The sequence below is a fragment of the Bos indicus genome, chromosome 18, assembly GCF_029378745.1.
Source record: "Bos indicus isolate NIAB-ARS_2022 breed Sahiwal x Tharparkar chromosome 18, NIAB-ARS_B.indTharparkar_mat_pri_1.0, whole genome shotgun sequence".
Classification (NCBI taxonomy): Eukaryota; Metazoa; Chordata; class Mammalia; order Artiodactyla; family Bovidae; genus Bos; species Bos indicus.
Genome location: NC_091777.1, coordinates 52475954 through 52497321, shown reverse-complemented (window position 1 = coordinate 52497321; position 21368 = coordinate 52475954). Strand labels below are relative to the sequence as shown.

Here is a 21368-nt window from a genome sequence, read left to right as displayed (position 1 = left end):
AGAACTCGAACCTAAATTCTTCGGCGCCACCCCCACCCCACCCGTCTCTGCAAGCCTACGCATGCTCCCTGCGACGCGCACGCGCACCAAAGCAAAATCGGCGAGCCCGTTGAGGCTACTTCCATCGACGCATGCTCAGTCTGGCGCTCACGCTCGATTCTTGCGCGCCCAGCCCGCGAGCCCGAGACCCGATTTCAGTTTGGTCTCGCGATATTTCATCCAGCTGTTCCTCCCTCCGGCTGGCCTTCCTTCGGTGCTGCTTCCGGGATGCCCCGACCTGTCCTGGGTTGACCGGTACCGGTTCTCTTACTTCTCTCCTGCGACGCTCCTGGGCCCCCAGACTCCATTTACAGGCCGGTGGCTTCCGGTGGACCCTGCTCACCCCTACCCTACCCCATCTCGGAGAGCCCGCTGCGCCCCAGGAACCAATCAGCAGCCGCCTTAGGTAAGAGGCCCGCGTGTCCGCTCGAGGCGGGCGCCCCTACCGGGGCGGGGCGCGGGGCGTGTTTCGGGGCCCGCCCCTTCCTCGACCGCTAACTGGCTGCCCGGACTCCCGGCGGCTGTGTGTCACTGAGTACCCAGCTAAAGCAACCCATTAAATGCTGGCTGGGTTGGCGGGAGTTCGGTGGAGAGGAGACAGATGATATGTGTATAGCAATTTCAGTTCTGGGGGACGATTAATAGTGAGGGCCTGTAAACTAGCGGCAAAGTACTGCGAAATCCCTTTAATAACGTGCAAAGAGAAATTTAAGTCCTGGGGACACTCGTAGAGGGCCTCCAAACGGATCCTTGACTTTTGTCTTCCAAATGACAACAGATACTGCATAAATAGAAATTTAAGTTCTGGGGTTCTCCCGTGGGAGGCTTCTAAACAGATTCATAATTATGAGGACGTCCCCTGAGTAAAACATTCTAGACTCTAGTTCCAGGGGAGACCCCATATAAAAGACTGTACATATATATGTAATTGTTAGAGAGTGTTTTAGAAAAAGTGTGAATAGATTCAAGTACTGGGGGGTGTTGCTTCATTATACCATAAATACAGGGTTAGGAATTGGGAGACTCTCCAGACAACTTGGAGATAGACACTTTGATTCTGGGAGATCCCCCAAAAGGGGCTTGTTAAGAGATGCCTGAGTACTGAGGAAGTTCCTCAAAGAGCCTTAATTTAATTAGGCTCTTAATTTCTGGGAGGTCGCCTTAAGAGTCCTGTAAATAAACACAAATAGACTGGCTTTATACTTTTTTGGGGGTCGAATCCCCAGAGGAGCCTAGAGACAATGTTTCGAGTCCCCAGAATGCTTGTAGGTGAACTCTTAAACTCTGGGGAACTCCCCTTCAGGGCTGTAGAATTGACTCAAATTCTGTGTGAGTTCCCAGAATAACATGCATAGGAAGAGGATCCTGCTCAGGCAGAATCCCCATTGAGACAAGAAAACAGACACTTAAGTGCAGGGAAGGTCTCCAGGATAAAGTGTAAACAGACCCTTAATTGCACAAGAGTCCCAGTTTCTGAGGGGACTCTCCATGACTGTAAACAGTCATTTAAGTGCTGAATCAGTTTCCATAAGCATCTTTAAACTGGCCTTGCCCTCCTTTGTCTCAGAAGGCAGTCTTCCATCTAGTTTGTGGCTGGGGAAGAGGTCATGTAAAGCAGTGGGAGAGGAGCTAGACAAAATTACTAGCTAGCAAAATTACTCCTGCATCCAGTAAACAGTTATTTCTGTTCTAGCGAAAGTGTCTCACACAGAGACCTGTTAATGTCACTGTGTAATGGGGTAGGAGGTGGAGCGATTCATAGAATGATTTGAAGGCACCTAAGAGCTAAGCAAAGGTCAGCATACTTTTTCTGTAAAGGTCCAGAGGGTAGTTATTTTAGACTCGGCAGTCTGGACTGCTCTGCCATTGTTTCAAGAAGCCAGCCATAGACTGTTTATAAATTGATGGATGTGGCCGTATTTCAATAAAACTATTCCCCAAAACAGAAGGCAGACCAGCTGTGGCCCTGTGAGCTACTCAGAGATTTCCCTGGAATGAGGTGTAAACAGCTGGATAAACTCCCTGCTACTGCTACTGCTAAGTCGCTTCAGTCGTGTCCGACTCTGTGCCACCCCATGGATTGCAGCCCACCAGGCTCCCCAGTCCCTGGGATTCTCCAGGCAAGAACACTGGAGTGGGTTGCCATTTCCTTCTCCAGTGCATGAAAGTGAAAAAATAAAGTGAAGTCGCTCAGTCGTGTCTGACTCCTAGGGACCCCATGGACTGCAGCCCACCAGGCCCCTCTGTCCATGGGATTTTCCAGGCAAGAGTACTGGAGTGGGGTGCCATTGCCTTCTCCGGGATAAACTCCCTAGGGACCTATAAAAGAAAGAAAGAAAGTGAAGTCACTCAGTCCTGTCTGACTCTTTGCAACCCCATGGACTGTAGCCTACCAGGCTCCCCTGTCTGTGGGATTTTCCAGGCAAGAGTACTGGAGTGGGTTGCCATCTCCTTCTCCGGGGGATCTTGCAACCCAGGGATTGAGCCCAGGTCTCCTGCATTGCAGGCAGACGCTTTACCATCTGAGCCACCAGGGCTAGAGAGTGGGTCATGGAGGTAACTATATATTTTATAATGTCTTAGATTAAACCCTGGTGAGAGCTTGGAGTTTGAGGGGTGGCAGACCATCAGAAATGGAAGGTAAACACACTGAAAGCAGAGGGACACCAGATGAAAATGGGTCCTTGAGTATTGGAGCCCCCCCACCCCCCAAACATGTGCTGTTGGCTTATCAGAAGAGTAGTTGTCAAACTGGAAATCACGTTACAAATATGTTTGGACAGGATTTGCTACACTTTGGGAAAGAGTGTGTCCCATTTTGGGGGGTTTCCCTGGTGCCTCAGTGATAAAGAATCCACCTGCAATGCAGGAGACAAGAGTTCAATCCCCGGGTCAGGAAGATCCCCTGGAGAAGGAAATGGCAATCCACTCCAGTATTCTTGCCTGGGAAATCCTAAGGACGGAGGAACCTGATGGGCTACAGTCCGTGGAGTAACAGAAGAGTCTGACACGACTGAGCGACTGAACAACAACAATATCTCATCTTTATGTGACCCTCCTGCTATGTGTTACTATTTATGCTGAGCAAAGTGATTAGTAGTTGGGAATAGTTTTGGCTTCAAGAGAAGGGGATATTATTTGTCTCTGCATCCAGAGATAGCCAATTTAAGGTTAACGTTCAGTTTAAGGTTAATAGGGAATCTCCGAACCTCGTGTTTTGTTCTGTCCTGCCTTCTTTCCATTCAGTTGCCTCACAGGCCAAAATAGCTGCTTAAACTCCAGCCTCCAGACCCACAGTCCTTTCAGCCAGGAGGAGAAGGGGACAAACGGCATGTGCCAGCATCTGTGAAGAAGAGTTTCCCAGCGCTGCCAAAACACACTTCTACTGCCATACTGTTGACCAGAAAGAATTTAGTCACATGGCCACACCTAACTGTAGACCAGCCCGAGAAGTGTATCCTGGATAACCATGTACCCAGCTCAGAACTGCGGGTTTTATTTCTTTGAAAGAAGTGAAGCATGGATGCTGGGAGCCCACTGGCAATCACTGCCACAGCCACAGAGCTCTCTTGAAAGGATGTGCTTTCTTGTATTCCAGGGTAAGCCAGATGGAGTGAGGAGAGACTCTCTTCACCCTGGAATCAACCTCATTCTCCCCGCAGGTGACCATGTCTGAGTCTGGGCACAGTCAACCGGGGCTCTATGGGATAGAGAGGCGGCGGCGCTGGAAGGAGCCGGGCCCTGGCGGCCCCCAGAATCTCTCCGGGCCCGGAGGTCGGGAGAGGGATTACATCGCACCCTGGGAAAGAGAGAGACGGGTGAGTGTCTGGGTCCAAGGGCGGCGTTCATGCGTCTCCTCATTCCACAAAGTTTTGTTAAGCGCCTGCCTTGTGCCAGGGATGTATCTGTGGACAAGACGAACGGTCCTCAGAGAACGATAAAGGGGCTGTCTTAGATGAAGTGGTCAGAGGAGGCTTCTTTGAAGAGCTGACTCATGAGCAGAGACCTGAGGTGAGAGGACAAGCCCTGACAGTCTGAATAAAGAGCCTTCAAAACAGAAAAACAGCCAGTGTGAAGGCCCTGATGCCTTTATCTGGTGTGTTCAAAGAGGAGCCTGGGGGGCACCAGTGACTGCAGTGGATGAAGAAGGGAGAGCGATAGAAGATGAGGTCAGAGGACACTGGGGCCAGGCCATGTGGGATCTGCTCGGCCTTGGGAAGCACTTTGGATCTGATGCTGGGAGGGATTGGGGGCAGGAGGAGAAGGGGACGACAGAGGATGAGATGGCTGGATGGCATCACTGACTCGATGGACGTGAGTCTGAGTGAACTCCGGGAGTTGATGATGGACAGGGAGGCCTGGCGTGCTGCAATTCATGGAGTCGCAAAGAGTCGGACAAGACTGAGCGACTGAACTGAACTGAACTCAGTGGGATTGGCATTGGAGTTGGAGCTGAGAGGTGCCAGAGCTCCTGTCTTCCAGAGTTGTGTAATTGTAGTGGCCATTTCTGTTTGCTGAGCAGTGTGCTGGCGCTCTGCAAAGTGCTTTCCGTCCTTTGGTTCTTCTTGAACTCCTGCAGCTGCCCTGTGAAGTGGAGCCTACATTTGACCTGACTTTCAGTAATGAGGAGATGAGTCTTAGAGGGGAAGGGACACCCCCAAAGTCACAGGTCAATAACCTATGGAGCCAGAACTCAAACCCAAATCCAAGGGAGCCTAAGGCATAGCACCCTCACGCCCAGTCTAGAGACTGTCCTGTCCTGGGATTCAGGACTTGGGAACTTCAGCCTGGGCCCTGCCCCACCCTGCTCCTCTCACTGCCAGAACCACACTCCCAGGTTCTTTCTCCAGCGCCCTGCCCACCTCTGAGGGCTGTTTGTGGGGAGGTGGAAGAAGGTAACAGTTGGGACAGTTTCTGAGCCCTAAAATGGTACACATGAAGGAAATTTCTTCACAGGGGGCTTGGCTCTTGCTCCTTCCCTTGGGTCTCAGGGTAAGTGGTAACAACAGTCTCCCCTCCCACACACATCCTTCTGGGGAGTGTTACCATCTTCCTGAACTTTCAGCTTCAGCCCCTGAACAGGCAACTCCCAGATCTCTGGTCTGTGACTCTGACTTAGCTGCTGAGCCCCACAATCTGCTAACTGGCCAGTGGACTCCTCACAGCCTCCACATCTCCCGCTGACCCGAGTGTCTTCCTGCCATTTCTCTTCCTCTCAGGATCACTGACAGCCCATCAGGCCTCATCGTGGACACTCCCCACCCCCACCCGCCCTGCACCTGTTGCTGTACAAGGTGCCTTCTGACTCTGTCTCCAATCCATCATCATCTCCCCACCCTCACCTCTTCTTTTTTTTTATTTTAATATTCATTTTTTAGTTCATTTATTTAATTACTTGGCCGCATCAGGTCTTAGTTGCAACATATGGAATCTTTCCTGGTGGCATGCAGTCTTGAAAGCCCAAGGGATCCATAGTTACAGCACTTGGGCTTAGTTGCCAACCAGGGATCAAACATGCGCTCCCTGCGTTGGAAGGCAGATTCTTAACCACTTTTCCCCCAGGGACATCCCCCTCACCTCTTCTTTCCAAAGCACTTGGATATCCTTTGGTTTGTCCGTCATAGGCCAGTGAGTGAGCAGGATTTAAATGTGTCCTCAATATGTGGGTGAAGAAACAGATCCAGTGAGGGGTCAGGACTCTAACCCAGGTCTCTCCCCTTTCTTAGACAGATTTGGGGTGAGTCAGAAGAGGCCTGAAGAGGGCAAGGCGTGGGAATCAGCTCGCAGGTCTGGGGAGGAGAAGGGGACCGCAGGGCTGTCAGATAGCAGCTCTAGGTAGCTTGCTCCTGCCACGAGCCTGATGCCACGTGGACGTTTGGGGAGTCCTGTCTTTCAGCCTCTAAACAGTCCTGTGAGGAAGGAGTTCCTGTCCCCATTCGCCAGATGAGCACACAGGCCTAAGTGAGGGTGGTTCCTGGTCCAGGTCTGCACAACCAACAAAAGCCAGGGCCAAGTTGAACGCGGTTCCCTCTCCTGAGCCCCAGCTCCTCCCACCCAGGCTTGTCCAGCAGAGCAGCTGGCAGCGTGGTTCTGGAGCCAGATCCAGAACTGGGATCTGGCTCCACCACTTAATGGCTGTGTGACCTTGGGCAAGCCGGTTAACCTCTCTGGATCTCAGTTACTTCATTCAAAATGTGGGGCTCAAGGTACCTCTCTGACAGCGCTATCTTGGTAGGTTCGGGGGGGTTCATGTCTGAAGGCATTTAGAGTGGCACTTGGCACTTACCGAGTGTCCAGGGCATCATTGCTGAGTAACTGCCCTCCCTCACCACAGGATGGCAGCGAAGAGACCAGCACGGCGGTCATGCAGAAAACCCCCATCATCCTCTCAAAGCCTCCAGCAGAGCGGGTGAGCAGGGCAGACCCTTTTCTTTGAAAGGGGAGGCTGGGAGCAGTTAGGGCAAGGATCTCTTCCGCTGACCAGCACCTTCTCGCTTCCCCAGTCAAAGCAGCCCCCGCCTCCAGCAGCCCCTGCCGCCCCGCCTGCCCCGGCCCCTCTGGAGAAGCCCATTGTGCTCATGAAGCCCCGGGAGGAGGGGAAAGGGCCGGCGGCCACCACGAGCGCCTCAACTCCCGAGGGCACTGCCCCACCACCCCCGGCGGCCCCCGTGCCACCCAAGGGGGAGAAGGAGGGGCAGAGACCCACACAGCCCGTGTACCAGATCCAGAACCGGGGCATGGGCACTGCCGCCCCAGCAGCCATGGACCGTGAGTTGGGGGCAGGGTGGGATCTGGTTGGGAGCCGACACCCCTTCGCACAGAGCCTCACCAAGTCCTCTGCCTCCTGCTTTCTCTCGCCTGCAGCTGTCGTGGGCCAGGCCAAACTGCTGCCCCCAGAGCGCATGAAGCACAGCATCAAGTTGGTGGATGACCAGATGAATTGGTGCGACAGTGCCATTGAGGTACTAGGGGGCTGGGTGACTCCTGCTCGAGCTTCTCTGGGTTCTACCCTCCCCTCCCCTCCCCGGTGCCCTCCACTCTCACCCTCTTGGCAGGCAACACCAGCCTAGACGGCTTTTGGGCAGTGGCAGCAGTGAGAGGGATTCTCCGGTGGCTCAGCTGGTAAAGAACCTGCTAGCGAATGCAGGAGACACAGAAGACTCGGGTTCCATCCCTGGGTCGGGAAGATCCCCTGGACAAGGAAATGGCAACCCATTCCAGTATTCTTGCCTGGGAAATTCCAGGGAAAGGGGAGTCTGACGGGCTCCAGTCCATTGAGTCACAGAATCAGACACGACTGAGCGCGTCCATGCAGGGGTGAGAGGGAAGGGATGAGAGAGTTTTCACCTAGCTGGGCAGAATCTCAATGGTCAGCTGTGCTGGGGGTTCAGTTACTGAAATACTTCGATACTGGTTGGCCAAGAGGGCTCCACTAGCACCGCAGAGTCCCTGGGATCTCCCCGCTCCCACAGCAGGGCAGCCTCCAGGGCCTGCACCAGTCCTGATGGGTCGAACCCCGTGCTGGACCGGTGCAAAGTGGGTTGAGTGTCAGCCCTCCGAGGCTCCCCGCTCCGTCCCAGGAGCCCCCACTCTGGCTCTCACCTCACACTCCTGGCTGTCATACCTACTCCCAGCGTCCCAGTCTTTGTTTCCCCTCTTCTGATGTGTTTCCCCCACACCTGACACATCACTTCTCTTCTCGAATTCTCCCAGCTGATCCCCTCCTTCCCAGCTTGGCCTGAGTAGGACAGCATGCCAGCCCATCTGTTTCCTGGCCCCTGCTGCCTTGCTGGGTCCACTGTCATGTTGATAGCAACTGGGGCATGGGGGAAAAAAAAGATCACTGTCCAGACCCTGCTATTGAGCGCTTACCCACAAATCCCCAAATATGGATAACTGAAGAACTAAATTTGTAGTTTTGTTTAATTTTAATTAAAGTTAAGTCGTCACGTGTGGTCAGCGTCTGCCATATTGAATAGCGCTAGCCCTTGATATTCTACTTTGATGGGTCCAGAGTTTGGCCCAGGATTAGATTCTTTTTTTTTTTAAGAGCTCTCCAGGTGATTCTGAGGTGCAATAGCCGCATGGAGGGCATGACTGTTTTCCTTGAGGAGTGTGTCTCTCACACCCCCTGGTGGTGAAAGTCAGCGTCGCTGGCAGCCCAGAGGCGAAGGTCTCCAGACTCCACAGGACTCTTAAATCCCACAGACAAGAGCCAGGACCGGCCTGGCTCCCCTTCCTGCTTGCTGCTCCCTTTCTCACGCTTTCCCAGTTTCCCCAACTTCCCTGAAGCCCAGGGCCTCCCAGGGGCCACTGCAGTGGCCCACAGCTCCCTGGTACTTTCTTCCACCTGTCTTTTTGTTCCTGAGCCTCTCCCTTTTCATCGCCAAAGTCAGGTGCCCCTTGTCCACTGTGTTCCAGCCACACGGACTTCCTGTTAGCCTCTCGACCAGACAGGCTCTCATCCACTTCGGAGCTCTCACAAGTGCTGTTCTTTGTAGCAGGAACATTGCATGTATGCCTCCACCACCACACACACACACAGTCTCTGTGCCCATGTGAGGGGATTTGGGGCCATAAACACTTCTATATCTGACAAGGCAGGGGGGCAGCCACGGAAGTCTGTAGGGCCCCCGTCTCCCGCATTAGCAATGGGCAGATTTATGAAGGTTGCATTCCGGCATCTCCCCACAGTACCTGTTGGATCAGACCGATGTCCTGGTGGTTGGTGTGCTGGGCCTCCAGGGGACGGGCAAGTCCATGGTCATGTCGTTGTTGTCAGCCAACACTCCGGAGGAGGACCAGAGGTGAGGGGGGCATTGGGTAGGGGTGTGGAAGGCCGTGGGGAGGTGGACACCCACCTTAGCAGCCGGGGTGTTGCACGTGGCATCACCAAGGGCTTTGGGAATCACTTCCTCTCCCTTAACCTCAGTGTCTCTGTCAGAAGAGGGTGATGATGGGCTGGACCACACTCTCCTCTTATGCAGCTCCAAGGAAACCAGTCCTGTTCCTCCCTCCCTTCCTGCCTTACTCCTGGAAATGGTGCAGGGCCAGCCAGGAACTGGGATGGCCCATTCATTAAGTCTGGATTTAGGTCCACCTTGGTCTGAGCCCTGCCCCAGCTGGTTGACCTCGGGCAAGCCCCTTCACCTCTTGGTACCTCACTTCCTCATCTGTCAAGTGAGTTGTGGGAGGGTGAGACAAGATTGGGGAGGCAAACTTGAGCATGAACCTGGCACAGAGCAAACGCTCCCAGGATGTGGCTGTTTTGGCCTGGAAAGCCAGAGTGAGGAGAGAGACCTGGAAGAACGCTGTGGCTTCTAGACTAGCCTCTTGCCTGCCTTGTTAGGGAGGATGGGGTATGATTGTGAAGGCAGAGGATGGAGTTGTGGGAGAGGATGTGGGGGAGGGCAGAGTTTAAGAATTAGGGCTCCAAACTCAGGGCAAGGAAGAGAGACAGGCAGGGATTATAAGGAATAAGAGTAGGGGACATAGACAGTCTTAATTCAGGAAGAATCAAGATGGGGGGTGGTGAGCAGAAGTAGTAGCCATTGGGGATTCCTTTGAAACAGTAGGGGTCTGTTTTTTTATGAAACCAGTGATTTTGCTGTGGACTCCATGGATGGGCCTCAGGGGTCCATGAACCCCCCAGTGGTGTATCTAGGGTTTTACATACATCTACAGCCAGGCTTTTCTTCTAGGGAGAGGCTCCACAGTTCCCGGCAGATCTCAGAGGGGCCCGAGGGAAGCCCAGAACGGGTTAAGTTTCCCTGTGGCAAGAACATACACCCCCAGACCCAGAGCTGCAGGCGCTCTGCCTCCCGGCTGGCTCCATCCTGCTCTTCTTGCTCACGACGTCAGCTCCGATCTGGCACAGCTGCAGCTCTCTTGGCTGGCATTCTTTCCATCTCAGCTTCCACCCCCAGCTCTTGGCTCAGAGTCCTCAGCTAGACTCCCATCAGCCTGACATGTCTTTCTGAGGCAGCTCAGCCTGTGGTGTGGTAGACGTTGCTACCAACTTTTGTCATCAGGTCTCATAAGGCTTTTTTAAATTTTTTATTTTGTATTGGGGTACAGCCAGTTAACAATGTTGTTAGTTTTAGGTGAACAGCAAAGAGGCTCAGCCATACATACACATGTATTCATTCTCCCCAGACCCCACTCCCATCCAGTGTAGGCTGCCGCATAACGTTGAGCAGAGTTCCATGTGCTATACAGTAGGTCCTTGCTGGCTGGCTGTTATAAGGATAGCAGTGTGTACATGCTAATCCCAAACTCTCTAACTATCCCTTCCCCCCAGCACCCATTAGTTCATGTTCTAAGTCTGTGAGTCCCTTTCTTTTTGTAAGTTCATTTGTATCATTTCTTTTTAGGTGCTACATTTAAAGAACGTCATACAGGGTTTCTGCTTCTCTGTCTGACTTACTTCAGTCAGTGACACTCTCTAGGTCTGTCCGTGTTGCTGCAAATGGCATTATTTCATTCTTCTTAATGGCTGAGTAATACTCCATTGTATATATGTGCAGCATCTTCTTTATCCATTTGTCTGTTGATGGGCATTTAGGTGGTTTTTGTGTCTTATGCTTTTGTAAACAGTGCTGCAATGAATATTGGGGTGTGTGTATCTTTTGGAGATACTTAACATTTTTTTGTTTGGGATTTTTTTTTGGTCATACCACACATGTGGAATCTTCATTCCCCAACCCACGATTGTGCCCTGTGCATTGAAAGTGCAGAGTCTCACCACTGGACCGCCAAAGAAGTCCAGATCTCATAAGGTTTACTCCTAATTATCTTGAGAATAGGCTTCCCAGGTGACTCAGATGGTAAAGAATCCGCAATGCAGGAAACCCAGGTTTGATTCCTCGGTTGGGAAGATCCCCTGGAGAAGGAAATGGCACCCCACTCGAGTATTCTTGCCTGGAGAATCCCATGGACAGAGGAGGCTGGCGGGCTACAGTCCATGGGGTCTTACAGAGTCAGAACCTTGAGAATTCATCTGCTCCTTTCCTCCTCCACACCCACCTCCTGGCCCAGGCCACTGCCACCTTCCCTGGAGGAGGCCAGGAATCTCCTAACTGGTCTCACTGCTTCACTTCAATTCAATCAGTATTTACGAGGCACTTGCCATGGGCCAGGCCCTGTTCTTCACGTTGGGGCTACAGCAATAAACAAAAACTGGCAGAAATCCCTGTTCTTATGGAGCTTGCATTTTAATGAAGGAGATGGTAAACAAGCACGTTAGATGGTAACTGAACGGGGAAGGGATATAGGGAGGCGGCATTGGAGCCAGGTTACTGTTTTAAATCAGGTGGTCCAGGAGACATTCGAGAACAAGCAGACTTGGAGGAGGGGAGCAGGGAAAGCATTCCAGTCAGGGCAGGAACGAGGCACCGAGACACCCACATCCTCTCACCGTGGGGTGGAGAGTTTTCAGGTCTGCGTGTCCTGTGCCTGGCGTATGGTGGGTACGCTTGGTAGTGAATAGCTAGCGATTTCATATCGCCGTGTGTCAGCCACTCTTCTACGGGCTTTACGTATGTTAACCTCACAGTCACCCTGAGAGGTTGACACTACTGTCCCCATTTTACAAACGAGGAAACAGAAGAAAGATTAAGGAACTTGCTCAAAGCCACACAGCCAGGAAGAGGCAGAGCTAGGGTTTGAATCCGGGCAGCCTGGGGGAATCTCTGCTCTGAAACACCTCAGTCTAGTAATTTTGTTGAGAATTCGCAGGTCCACTTATGGGTTGGGGTGAAGTCACATGATATAAAACGTAGCCCCCAGACAGCAGGGCCATGGATGGAAAGCTTCACAGATGGGTGGGGAATCAAGTCCCACAGGCTCACTCATGGCCTCACTCTGGAGGCGGCAGAGGCCGAGAACCTGACCCCTGATGACCCTACCTGCTCCTCCGCAGGGCGTATGTTTTCCGGGCCCAGAGCGCCGAAATGAAGGAGCGAGGGGGCAACCAGACCAGTGGCATCGACTTCTTTATTACCCAAGAGCGGATTGTTTTCCTGGACACACAGGTGCTGGCCCCCACCCCCCCCACCCTCCCCCGCCGCATGCCGTGTTAAGCTCCTTCCCTGCGAGTGTCTAGGCCACAGCTTTGCTTGTGTTCCCCGTGGCTCCAGCCAAGCCGTGGACATGCTCATGCCTTTGGGCAAGTTGTGTCTCTTCTTGGCCCTTAGTCTCCTCTTGTCAGATTTTATCCCCCTCCCCTCCCGTCCGTTGTGTACAGAGGCGCCTCAAGAATCAGTGGTCCCCAGCCTTTTTGGCACTGGGGATCAGTTTCGTGGAAGACAATTTTTCCACAGGCTGGGCAGACGGTGGAATGGTTTGGGGATGATTTCTCATAAGGAGCTCACGAGCTAGACCCTCACATGGGAGGTTCACAATAGGATTCACGCTCCTGTGAGAGTTTAATGCCGCTGCTGATCTGACAGGTGGAGCTCAGGCAGTAATGCGCACATGGGGAGCGGCTGTAAATACAGGTGAAGCTTCATTCGGTTGCTTACCGCTCACCTCCGGCTCTGTGGCCTGGTTCCCCCAGGGGTTGGGGACCCCTGCTGTAGCCTGTTGGTTAAAAGTGGGGGCCCTGGAGTCAGTCTGAAGCCAGATCTGACCTTTAATTCTTACCAGCTGGGTGACTAAGTTTTAACCTCCCCCATACACCTCAGTTTGTTCATCTGTGAATGGGGTTGACGGTTGTTTTCAGCTTCATAGTCAGTGGACCAGTCCAGGCAGCGTGCTGGGCACAGGAGCCGGCACGTGGGAAAGCTTCATGGGAGCTGGCCTGTCCTGTGATGCCCGGCAGCTTTCCTCAGCTCCTCCGGGTTCCCCGTTCCTCAGCCTGGCATCCAGGGCCCGTGTGGCTAGCTTCCCTCAGGCTCGCCATGGGCTCGCTCCCGAGCTGCGCCACCTTGACCAAGTTACTTAACATTTCCATTCCTTAGTTTTCTGAAGCAGGATAGACAACGTTACCTCCCTCATGGGGCTTCTGTGAGGTGTCAGTGAGTGAGCACAAGTGAAGTCCTGTCAGGGCCTGGCAGGAAGAGGGTTCTCAGTACTGTTGGCCGTCAGGACCGGCACCAGCAGAACACACTCTCTGCCCCTGCTCTGTTCCCTGGCCACTGCCTTCTCCCTGAAGACTGCTTGGGGGGAAATGCCTCCTCCCAGGAGCCACCACCTCTGAGCGCCTGCTGGTGCCCATGTGGCCGTCCCAGCACCGCTCGTGACTGACCGCGGTCTGGTTCCTCAGGGAGCGTTAGTGCAGCAGAGTTCTGGCCGCTGCACACATGGGTGACGGGAGAGTGGGAACCCTTGCACAAATGTGGGATGAGGCCTGCGTGCTAGGACCCCCGGCACCTAGAGACACAGTGACATGGCTGTGGGCGGGGCTGGGAGCTCTGTGGAGCAGAACAGAAGTTAAGATCCAAATACCACTGTGGTGTCTGGATCCAGTTATAGAAAGTGAGCCCTTGGGAAAACCTCTTTCTTAAAGGATTCCACCAAGTGCAATAAGAAATAGATAGCCCAGCCACTAATTTAGGCTCTTGTTTTTCTAAATGGAATGTTCCTTTAAGAAGAGGTGATGAGCTCACCGCGGATTCTTGCACACCCACTGATACCGTTTTTAAAATCCTCACCAATCTTCACATTAATCATGGTTATTTGATCTAAGTAATTGTCTTAGTGAAATTTTGAAGGCATTTGAAACAACAAAACAAGGGTGTTGTAGGGACATGACTCATTCATGTAGATGTTAGATTTATTAGCCCTGGAAGTGTTCTTCTAGGGCAGGCGACACTTGAGAGCAGTGAGGATTTGCAAAAGAGCTGGGGAAGGTGAAACTGCTTTGAGACTTTTTTCTTTCACTTCCTCTGGCTGATTAGCTCTGTACTAATTAGAAGGAAGCTGCCTGTGTTTCCAAACTTTCTTTGTCCTGAGAGGCAGTGTACTTGCCATCACCAAGTGGAACTTGGGTGACTGTGTACCCTGGGATCCCTACGCCCACCCTGACAGTCCTCTTTCTTCCTACCCCAGCCCATCCTGAGTCCCTCCATCTTGGACCATCTCATCAACAATGACCGCAAGCTGCCTCCAGAGTACAACCTGCCCCACACCTACGTTGAGATGCAGGTGAGGGGACCGAGCCAGGCCTGGGGACCCGGGGCAGAGAGCTCATGGGTATGGGTTGCCACTTCTACTTGCAAAGAGCCCTGGTACCCCGAGAGCTGGTGGGAGAAGATGGCATCAAGAGTCGGGTCTGGCTCTGCCCCTCGGGAAAGTAACCCCCGCCCTTAAGCCTCCACATCCGCCTGTATGACTAGGGGCTGATCATTGCCATCTGGCCTGATCTAGGGACAGCTTGGAAGGGAAGTACCACTGCAATCTGGGCACACAGTAGGTGCTTATAGGCTCAGAGGCCTTTGTCCTACGGCCCCCTCAGCTGAGTCCTGAGATCAGGGACCCCATTCTGGACCTGGGGACCTTCAACCCTGTTGTCCCTTCCTGCCCCCTCAGTCACTCCAGATCGCTGCCTTCCTCTTCACGGTCTGCCACGTGGTGATAGTCGTCCAGGACTGGTTCACGGACCTCAGTCTGTACAGGTGAGGCACTTGGGGGGGTGAGCCAGGGGAAGGACGGGCCCCCAGACTCCGCGATCTGCCCAGCTCTCACCACTCCCATACAGCAGCCAAGGGACCCTCTGAAAATTTAAGCCAGAGAGGGTCACTGCCACTGAATCCCCCCTCAGCGCACGCACGTAGACTGCGCCTGTCACTCCCGGTAAAATCCGAAGCCCTTCCCCTGCGTGGTTTACAAGGTCCAGTGTAATGTGGTCCTGGTCACCCCACTGACCTCTCCCACCACGTCCCTCACTCCTTCCATCAAGGGTATAGTGGCCCCATAGCTGCTGTTCTTGCTACTTTGAACCTCTGCTCTCCTCATCCCGCAGCCAGAAACATTCTCCCCGGGTTCCAGGCCCCCCCCTCATGTCCTTGAGGTCAACCCGAGGCCTCCCCTGACCCACTGAGTCTCCTGTGACCCTGCTGTGTACTTCTTTGCACCGATGACACAGCCTTCTTTATGGTCTTTCTCCCTCCTTAATCCCAGTGCCTCGCACACTGCCTGGCACAAGGTGGACGTTTAACCCTAGTTTGTTGAATGAACAGCGTGCTGAGGAGCTGGCATGTCTGATTCTTCAAGCCTCATGGTCCATCTCCTCCAGGCACGGGTGCTGTCCCCGAAGTACCCTGCTGGGCTGGGAGGGGAAGGAGCCAGGATCTGGCAGGAGTGCTACCTAAAGCAGCTGGAGGTTCCAGAAATGCCCCCAGATAGGACTGGCTCCCATCCGTAGGTCCCAGGAGGTAGCTGTGGGTTGGCCAGCAGCCCTGGGCTCAAGGCCCAGGCAGACAGATGGAAGGAACGGGCGCTCACAGGGAGGGGGAGCCAAGCTGAAGGCAGCAGATGTCCCCAGAGTCAGGCAGCCCTGGGTTTGAATCTGTGTCCTTGTTAGGTGGTGGCTGCTTTTTCCACAGCTTCTTGTAAGCAAACGGTGTCCTGCAATGAAGTGAGTTAAAGAATGTAAAGCGTTCAGCGCAGTACCTGAAGTGAGTTAAAGAATGTTAAGCGTTCAGCGCAGTACCTGGTACATAGTAAGATGTTGACAAGTAGGAGCTTAATGTGTGTGCTAGCAACTCTGGGGATGGAGATAGGCTGAGGGTCTGGCCAACAGTAAAAAAACAACTTGTTGGGAGAGCCGGCTGACATGACCGGATCTAAGTGGCTTTATTCTGAAACAGCCCCCTCCTCCCACCATTGTCTGTTGGTTCAGGGACAAGTGTATTGGACGTTGTTAGGCCAGTCGCTGTCCTTTGCCCTGGGGATACAGGTGTGATGAACAGATAACACAGGCTGCCCTGGGGAGTTCCCGTTCTTGGTGGGGTAGGGGGTGCCTTGTGGGCTGACCTGGCCCATGCAGAGCCTCAGTTTTAAGTCAGTGTCTTCAAGGTGGGCTTCCCAGAGTGGGTGAATCACTGGAAACTGTGGGCAACATACTTGTGCGTGTGTCTGTATGAGGAGAATAGCCAGAGTTAATCAGACCCCGTTATCTCTTATCTCAGGTAACAGGTTTATTTTATTTACCTTTATTTACATATGTTTGGAAAAATTTACTTTAAAATCGCATAAACTGAGAACTTATATTGATGCAAAAACCTGCACAGCTTTATTCATGGTTGCCAAAACTGGGGCAGCCAGGATGTCGTTCAGTAGATAAATGGATCCGTGAGTTGTCGTACATCCACATGTTGTTGTTGTTCAGTCGCTCAGTTGTGTCTGACTCTCTGCGACCCCATGGACTGCGCCACACCAGGCTCCTCTGTCCTCCACTGTCTCCTGGAGTTTGCTCAAATTCATATCCATTGAGTCAGTGATGCTGTCTAACCACATTATTCAGTGTTGAAAAGAGATGCGCTGTCATGCCATGAAAGACATGCAGCAGCTTCAAATGCATATAATTAAGTGAAAGAAGCCAGTTTGAAAAGGCTTCATACTGTACGATTCCAACTCTGTGACATTCTGGAAAAGGCAAACCATGGAGACCAGTGAGAATACCAGTGGCTGCCAGGATTGGGAGGCGGAGGGGGGGCAGAGACAGCTTAGGGCCCGGCAGCTACTCAGTGTGACGCTCTGCGGTGTGCTCACGTGATTTTTTTTTTTTTGTCAAAACCCATAGAACAGACTAACAGCAGGAGTGAACCCACATGTAAATCAGGGGCTTTGGGTGACAGTAGAGGGTCATCAGAATGTTGCTAAGTTGGGGGCGCGGCGGGGGCAGGCAATCTATGGGAAATCTCTGTACTTTCCACTCAATTTTGCTGTGAATCCAAAACTCTCAAAAAATAAAGTCCTTCTGGATGGCATGAATTTGTTAAAAAATACGTAACATGTTGATGTGGGTCCATGAATTGGTGTCTAAGGGTTGTTTCTGGATTCCCTGAAATTGTGTGAGGAACGTGGTGTCTGTGTGGTGTTTTTTCCCAGCGTGGCTCTCGCTTTAATCAGATCGGCAAAGGGAGCCCCCTCCTTCCCCAGACAGTGGGATACAGAGGGCCGGTGCTGGAGCGCCAACCTCTCACCCCAAACCCGCAGGTTCCTCCAGACAGCAGAGATGGTGAAACCCTCCACCCCATCTCCCAGCCACGAGTCCAGCAGCTCGTCAGGCTCCGAGGAAGGCGCTGAGTACTACCCCCACCTGGGTGAGCCGCTTCCCCGGGGGCTGGAGGGGTGGACGGGGGGAGAGTTGGGGCAGAAACCAGGAGCGCTCTGGGGAAGGGGGCGCCGGGAGAGCGCCTGCGAGAGCTGTGAGGAGGGGTGCCAGGATTGTCTGCCACTTCCTCCGAAGGCCCCCTCAGGCATCAAGGGCTCGACCCCCGAGTCTGACTTTGGCTCTTTGATCAGAACAGGAACCTCTTGGGGGCAGGACCCTAGTCTTCCCATATCTGGATCCCTGGCCTGGGGCTTAGGGAGCAAGTGTCAAGTTGGCCTGAGTGGCGCTGTGCACCCTGGCCACACTGCCTGGGGCCCCTGCACGCATGTCCTTGGCCTGCTCTGTCCCTGCCCTGCTCTCCTGTAAAGATATGGCTCATTTATGATGCCCCAGACAGGCTCTTCCCTATTCTTCCGCCTGGCCTGGCCCCTGGTCTTTCTGGCTCAGTCCTGATCACATGCCCATCTAGTCTTCATCTTTTCCATCAGACTAGGGGCTTCCTGAGTGCAGAAGCCAGATCTAACTCATTTCTCCAGGTCCCCAGCATCAATCAGCACAGGGGCCTGGTACTGAATACTTAGCCGTGATCAGAACTCTGGGTCAGGGCAGGTCTTTGGAGTGAGGAGGGGAGTCCGCGTGGCAGAGCACCAGCTGCCTCTCAGACTGCGCCTCCCCCCCAACACCCGCGCCCCCCGCCCCAAGTCTTCCTGCAGAATAAAGCTCGCCGGGAGGATTTCTGTCCCCGCAAGCTACGTCAGATGCACCTGATGATCGACCAGCTCATGGCCCACTCCCACCTGCGGTACAAGGGTGAGGGTCCCTGGCCACCCCCAAGCTGGCCCGTGGCCGCCTGGCTCCTGGTCCAGTCCCACGGCCCTTCTCCCAGACTTGGGAGGGAGGTCAGACGTGGTCGCCTGACCCCAACTTGACCACCCAGCACAGATCTCCCTCCCCACTCCCTGGCCCTGCACCGCGGTGCCTGCAGCCTCTCACGGGTTCTCTCCACCAGGTACTCTGTCCATGTTGCAGTGCAACGTCTTCCCTGGGCTCCCGCCTGACTTCCTGGACTCTGAGGTCAACCTGTTCCTGATGCCCTTCATGGACAGCGAGACAGAGAGTGAAACCCCACCTCGCGCAGGTACGGTTCCCCCCGAGGGGATCTGGGCCATGGGGAGACACAGGCTGCCCTGGTTTGAGTGTGAGAGAGACTCTTCCTGGTCTGAGCAGAGATGCAGGCCTGTCCCTGAGTTGCTCAGACCCTTTCTTGGGAGTGTGTTTCCAAGTCGTGGAAGAATGGGAGGACCTGCACCGAGGCTGAATTCAGAGGTGCTCCTGGGAGGCCAGGGCGCTGTTGACGGGGAGGCTGGCCCTCTCTTGGCAGGCTCCCCCCCTCCCCTCCTAACCTCTAACTTTCCAGGACCTGGTTCCAGCCCCCTCTTCTCCCTGCTCCCTGGGTACCGAGGCCACCCCAGCTTCCAGTCCTTGGTGAGCAAGCTTCGGAGCCAGGTGATGTCCATGGCCCGGCCGCAGCTGTCACACACGATCCTCACCGAGAAGAACTGGTAAGAGTGCTTGGCAGAGGGAGGGGGTCAGTGTGAGGGCCCCATGTCGAGGGTCTCGGGGATCTCTCCACACCTCAGCACCTGTCCCAGAACATTGATCGCCGCCATCTTGCTGCTATTCTGTGTGATTTTGAATCCTCATGAGCTGGTAGCGTGTAGGTCTCGTTACCCGTTTTACTAGTGGGGAAGGTTAGGCTCAAAGAAAGGAAGTGTTGTATAGTGAGGTCACATACCTGTAATTAGGTGTCACTTGACTGCAAGGAGTAGGAGCAGTGAGCCTGGTCAAGTTAAAGGATTTATTCTAAGACCCTGAGTGCAGAAAGCATAGTAGCACCGGAGAGGAAAGCAGAAAGCTGTCAGGAACCATGGGCGCCGCGTTCTCCAGCTCCCACTGGCTCGCGGGTCCCGTGGTCCCCTCCACTTTCCCACCTCTGCCCTCAGGCTTTCTTCATCTGCCCTCATAGAGCCCTGCACCACCTCCCACCCCTGACTCTACGTGACTTTCTATGGCCAGAGCCCACAGCAGGGCTGCCACAGATCCAGGACTGCCTCATTTCCAAGGGAAACAAGAACTTGAGAAGTAGCTTTAGCTTGGTTCCCTGGGTCTGTCCAGTCGGCTGTGGGCAGAAGGGGCAGGGAGTGTGGGCATAGCAGGATGCCACTTGGCGGGTGCACGGCCTGGGGGATCGGAGGTCTGCTCCTCTTGTTGGTCTGAACCAGGACCCAGCGGGGAGAAGAGAACTGGGGAGGTGGTAGGGTTATGCTGCTGCTGGACATTCCTAAGGGTCTTCCGTGGTGGCTCAGTGGAAAAGAACACACCTCCCAATGCCGGAGACTCGGGTTCAGTCCCCGGGCCGGGAAGATCCCCTGGAGAAGGAAATGGCAACCCACTCCAGTATTCTTGGCTGGGAAATCCCATGGACAGAGGAGCCTGCCAGTCTAGTCCATGGGGTCACAAGAGTCAGACACAGCTTAGAGACTAAATGACAACACAAGACATTTCTGATCATCACAAGACTCGGGGGGCTGAAGGGATAGACCATACCCACGAAGGCCAGCACTGAGGGGAGTGGGAAGCAGTTTGGGCTCACAGCTGGGGGCTTGTGGACTTCAGCCTCGCTTCCCCCGGGGAGGTGAGGGGCTTGGGCCACCTCACATTCTCCGCATCCCAGGCGATGGGGTCGGTCGTGCAGGGCCTGCAGCCAGGGCAGCGCTGACTCTTGACCTCCCCTCACAGGTTCCACTATGCCGCCCGGATCTGGGACGGGGTGAAGAAGTCCTCCGCCCTGGCAGAGTACAGCCGCTTGCTGGCCTGAGACCGAGGGGAGGAATGTCACACAGAAAACCCCCTTCCGGGCCCCCGGTGGGTGGTGACGGGCTCCCTCGTTCTCCCCCCACAGGGTGGAGAAGGGCAGCAGGCCTGATGGACGAGGGACCGCGACTTCCTCGTCTGGAGACACGAGGGGTCCAGGGCCAGGCCCCTACCCTCCAGGGAGCATTGTTCAGGGGGCGACTGAGATCCAGCCCGGCAGCTGGGCGGGCAGTCCATCCTCAGCCCCCAGGGCCAGGCGGTGGGAGGAGCCTGTGTGGTCACCAGGAAGCCCTGCTCCGTGCCGGCCTCCCTCTGCAGGGACCAGAGCAGCAGGTCCCTCTGCCCTGACTCCAGGCTCCTGCCTGGAAGGTGAGGCATCTGGGGAGCTCTTCATCGGAGTGTCTGGTGGTTGGAATAAACGCAGTCACACAAGTCTGTTCCAGTGCTTCTCTTCCTCCTCCCCAGCATGCTGTCCTGACAAGCCCCGAAATTTCTGGTCCCAGCCCTTGGGGACAGAGGAGCCGTGGCCTCCCATTGAACTTCCTGTGGGGACACGTCCACTGAAATCAGAGTTGTCAGCAGATAAAGACAAGTCTGCTGAGGAGGAAGCCTCTGTAGAGAGGGGCTTTCTGTTTTGTGAGGTGCCGTCAAGCCTCCTGTCTGTCATGGAGAAGAACGTGCAGGCCCTCGCGTTTCATCTGTTCTCTTAAAGATGGTGCCAGCCTTTGGTGATACGGCCTAGCTAAGCGCAGTGCCTAATTCAGTACGTTAAAAAGTAGGACAGGTCCCTAGTTAAATACCATACAGAGTCACTCAGTGTCCACGAGGGATTGGTCCCAGGACCCTTGCAGATCCCCAAATCGTGGCGGCTCAAGTCCCTTAGGTTAGATAGCACGGCATGTTCTTATAACCTACACACGTGCTCCCATCTACCTAAGTCGTCTTCTAGACTGCTTAAAGCACCTAATCCACTGTCAATGCTATAAATGTAAATACAATGTAAATTGTATGTAAATAGTTGCCAGCCCTTGCTAAAGTCAAGTTTTGCTTTTTGAACTTTCTGGGTTTTTGTTGTTTTTCTTTTTTTTTTTTACTATTTTCAAGAGTGGTTGAATCCGCACACGTGGAACCCTCCAGTACAGAGGGCCAACTGCCCTTCCCCTTAGTCAAAACAGGC

At 53.9% G+C, this 21368-nt stretch overlaps 1 protein-coding gene across 1 annotated transcript; it reads left to right on the top strand.

Moving 5' to 3' along the window:
• The first annotated feature begins 233 nt into the window (after nt 1-233).
• SMG9 (SMG9 nonsense mediated mRNA decay factor) lies at nt 234-20623 on the top strand. The gene is made up of 14 exons (XM_019980033.2): nt 234-445; nt 3702-3857; nt 6374-6448; nt 6543-6807; nt 6904-7001; nt 8734-8846; nt 11960-12071; nt 14089-14184; nt 14569-14654; nt 17200-17306; nt 18020-18127; nt 18327-18455; nt 18735-18879; nt 20117-20623. Exons 2-14 carry the CDS (start codon nt 3708-3710, stop codon nt 20193-20195), a joined length of 1563 nt encoding a protein of 520 aa, XP_019835592.2. The 5' UTR covers nt 234-445; nt 3702-3707; the 3' UTR covers nt 20196-20623.
• Nucleotides 20624-21368: the final 745 nt, after the last annotated feature.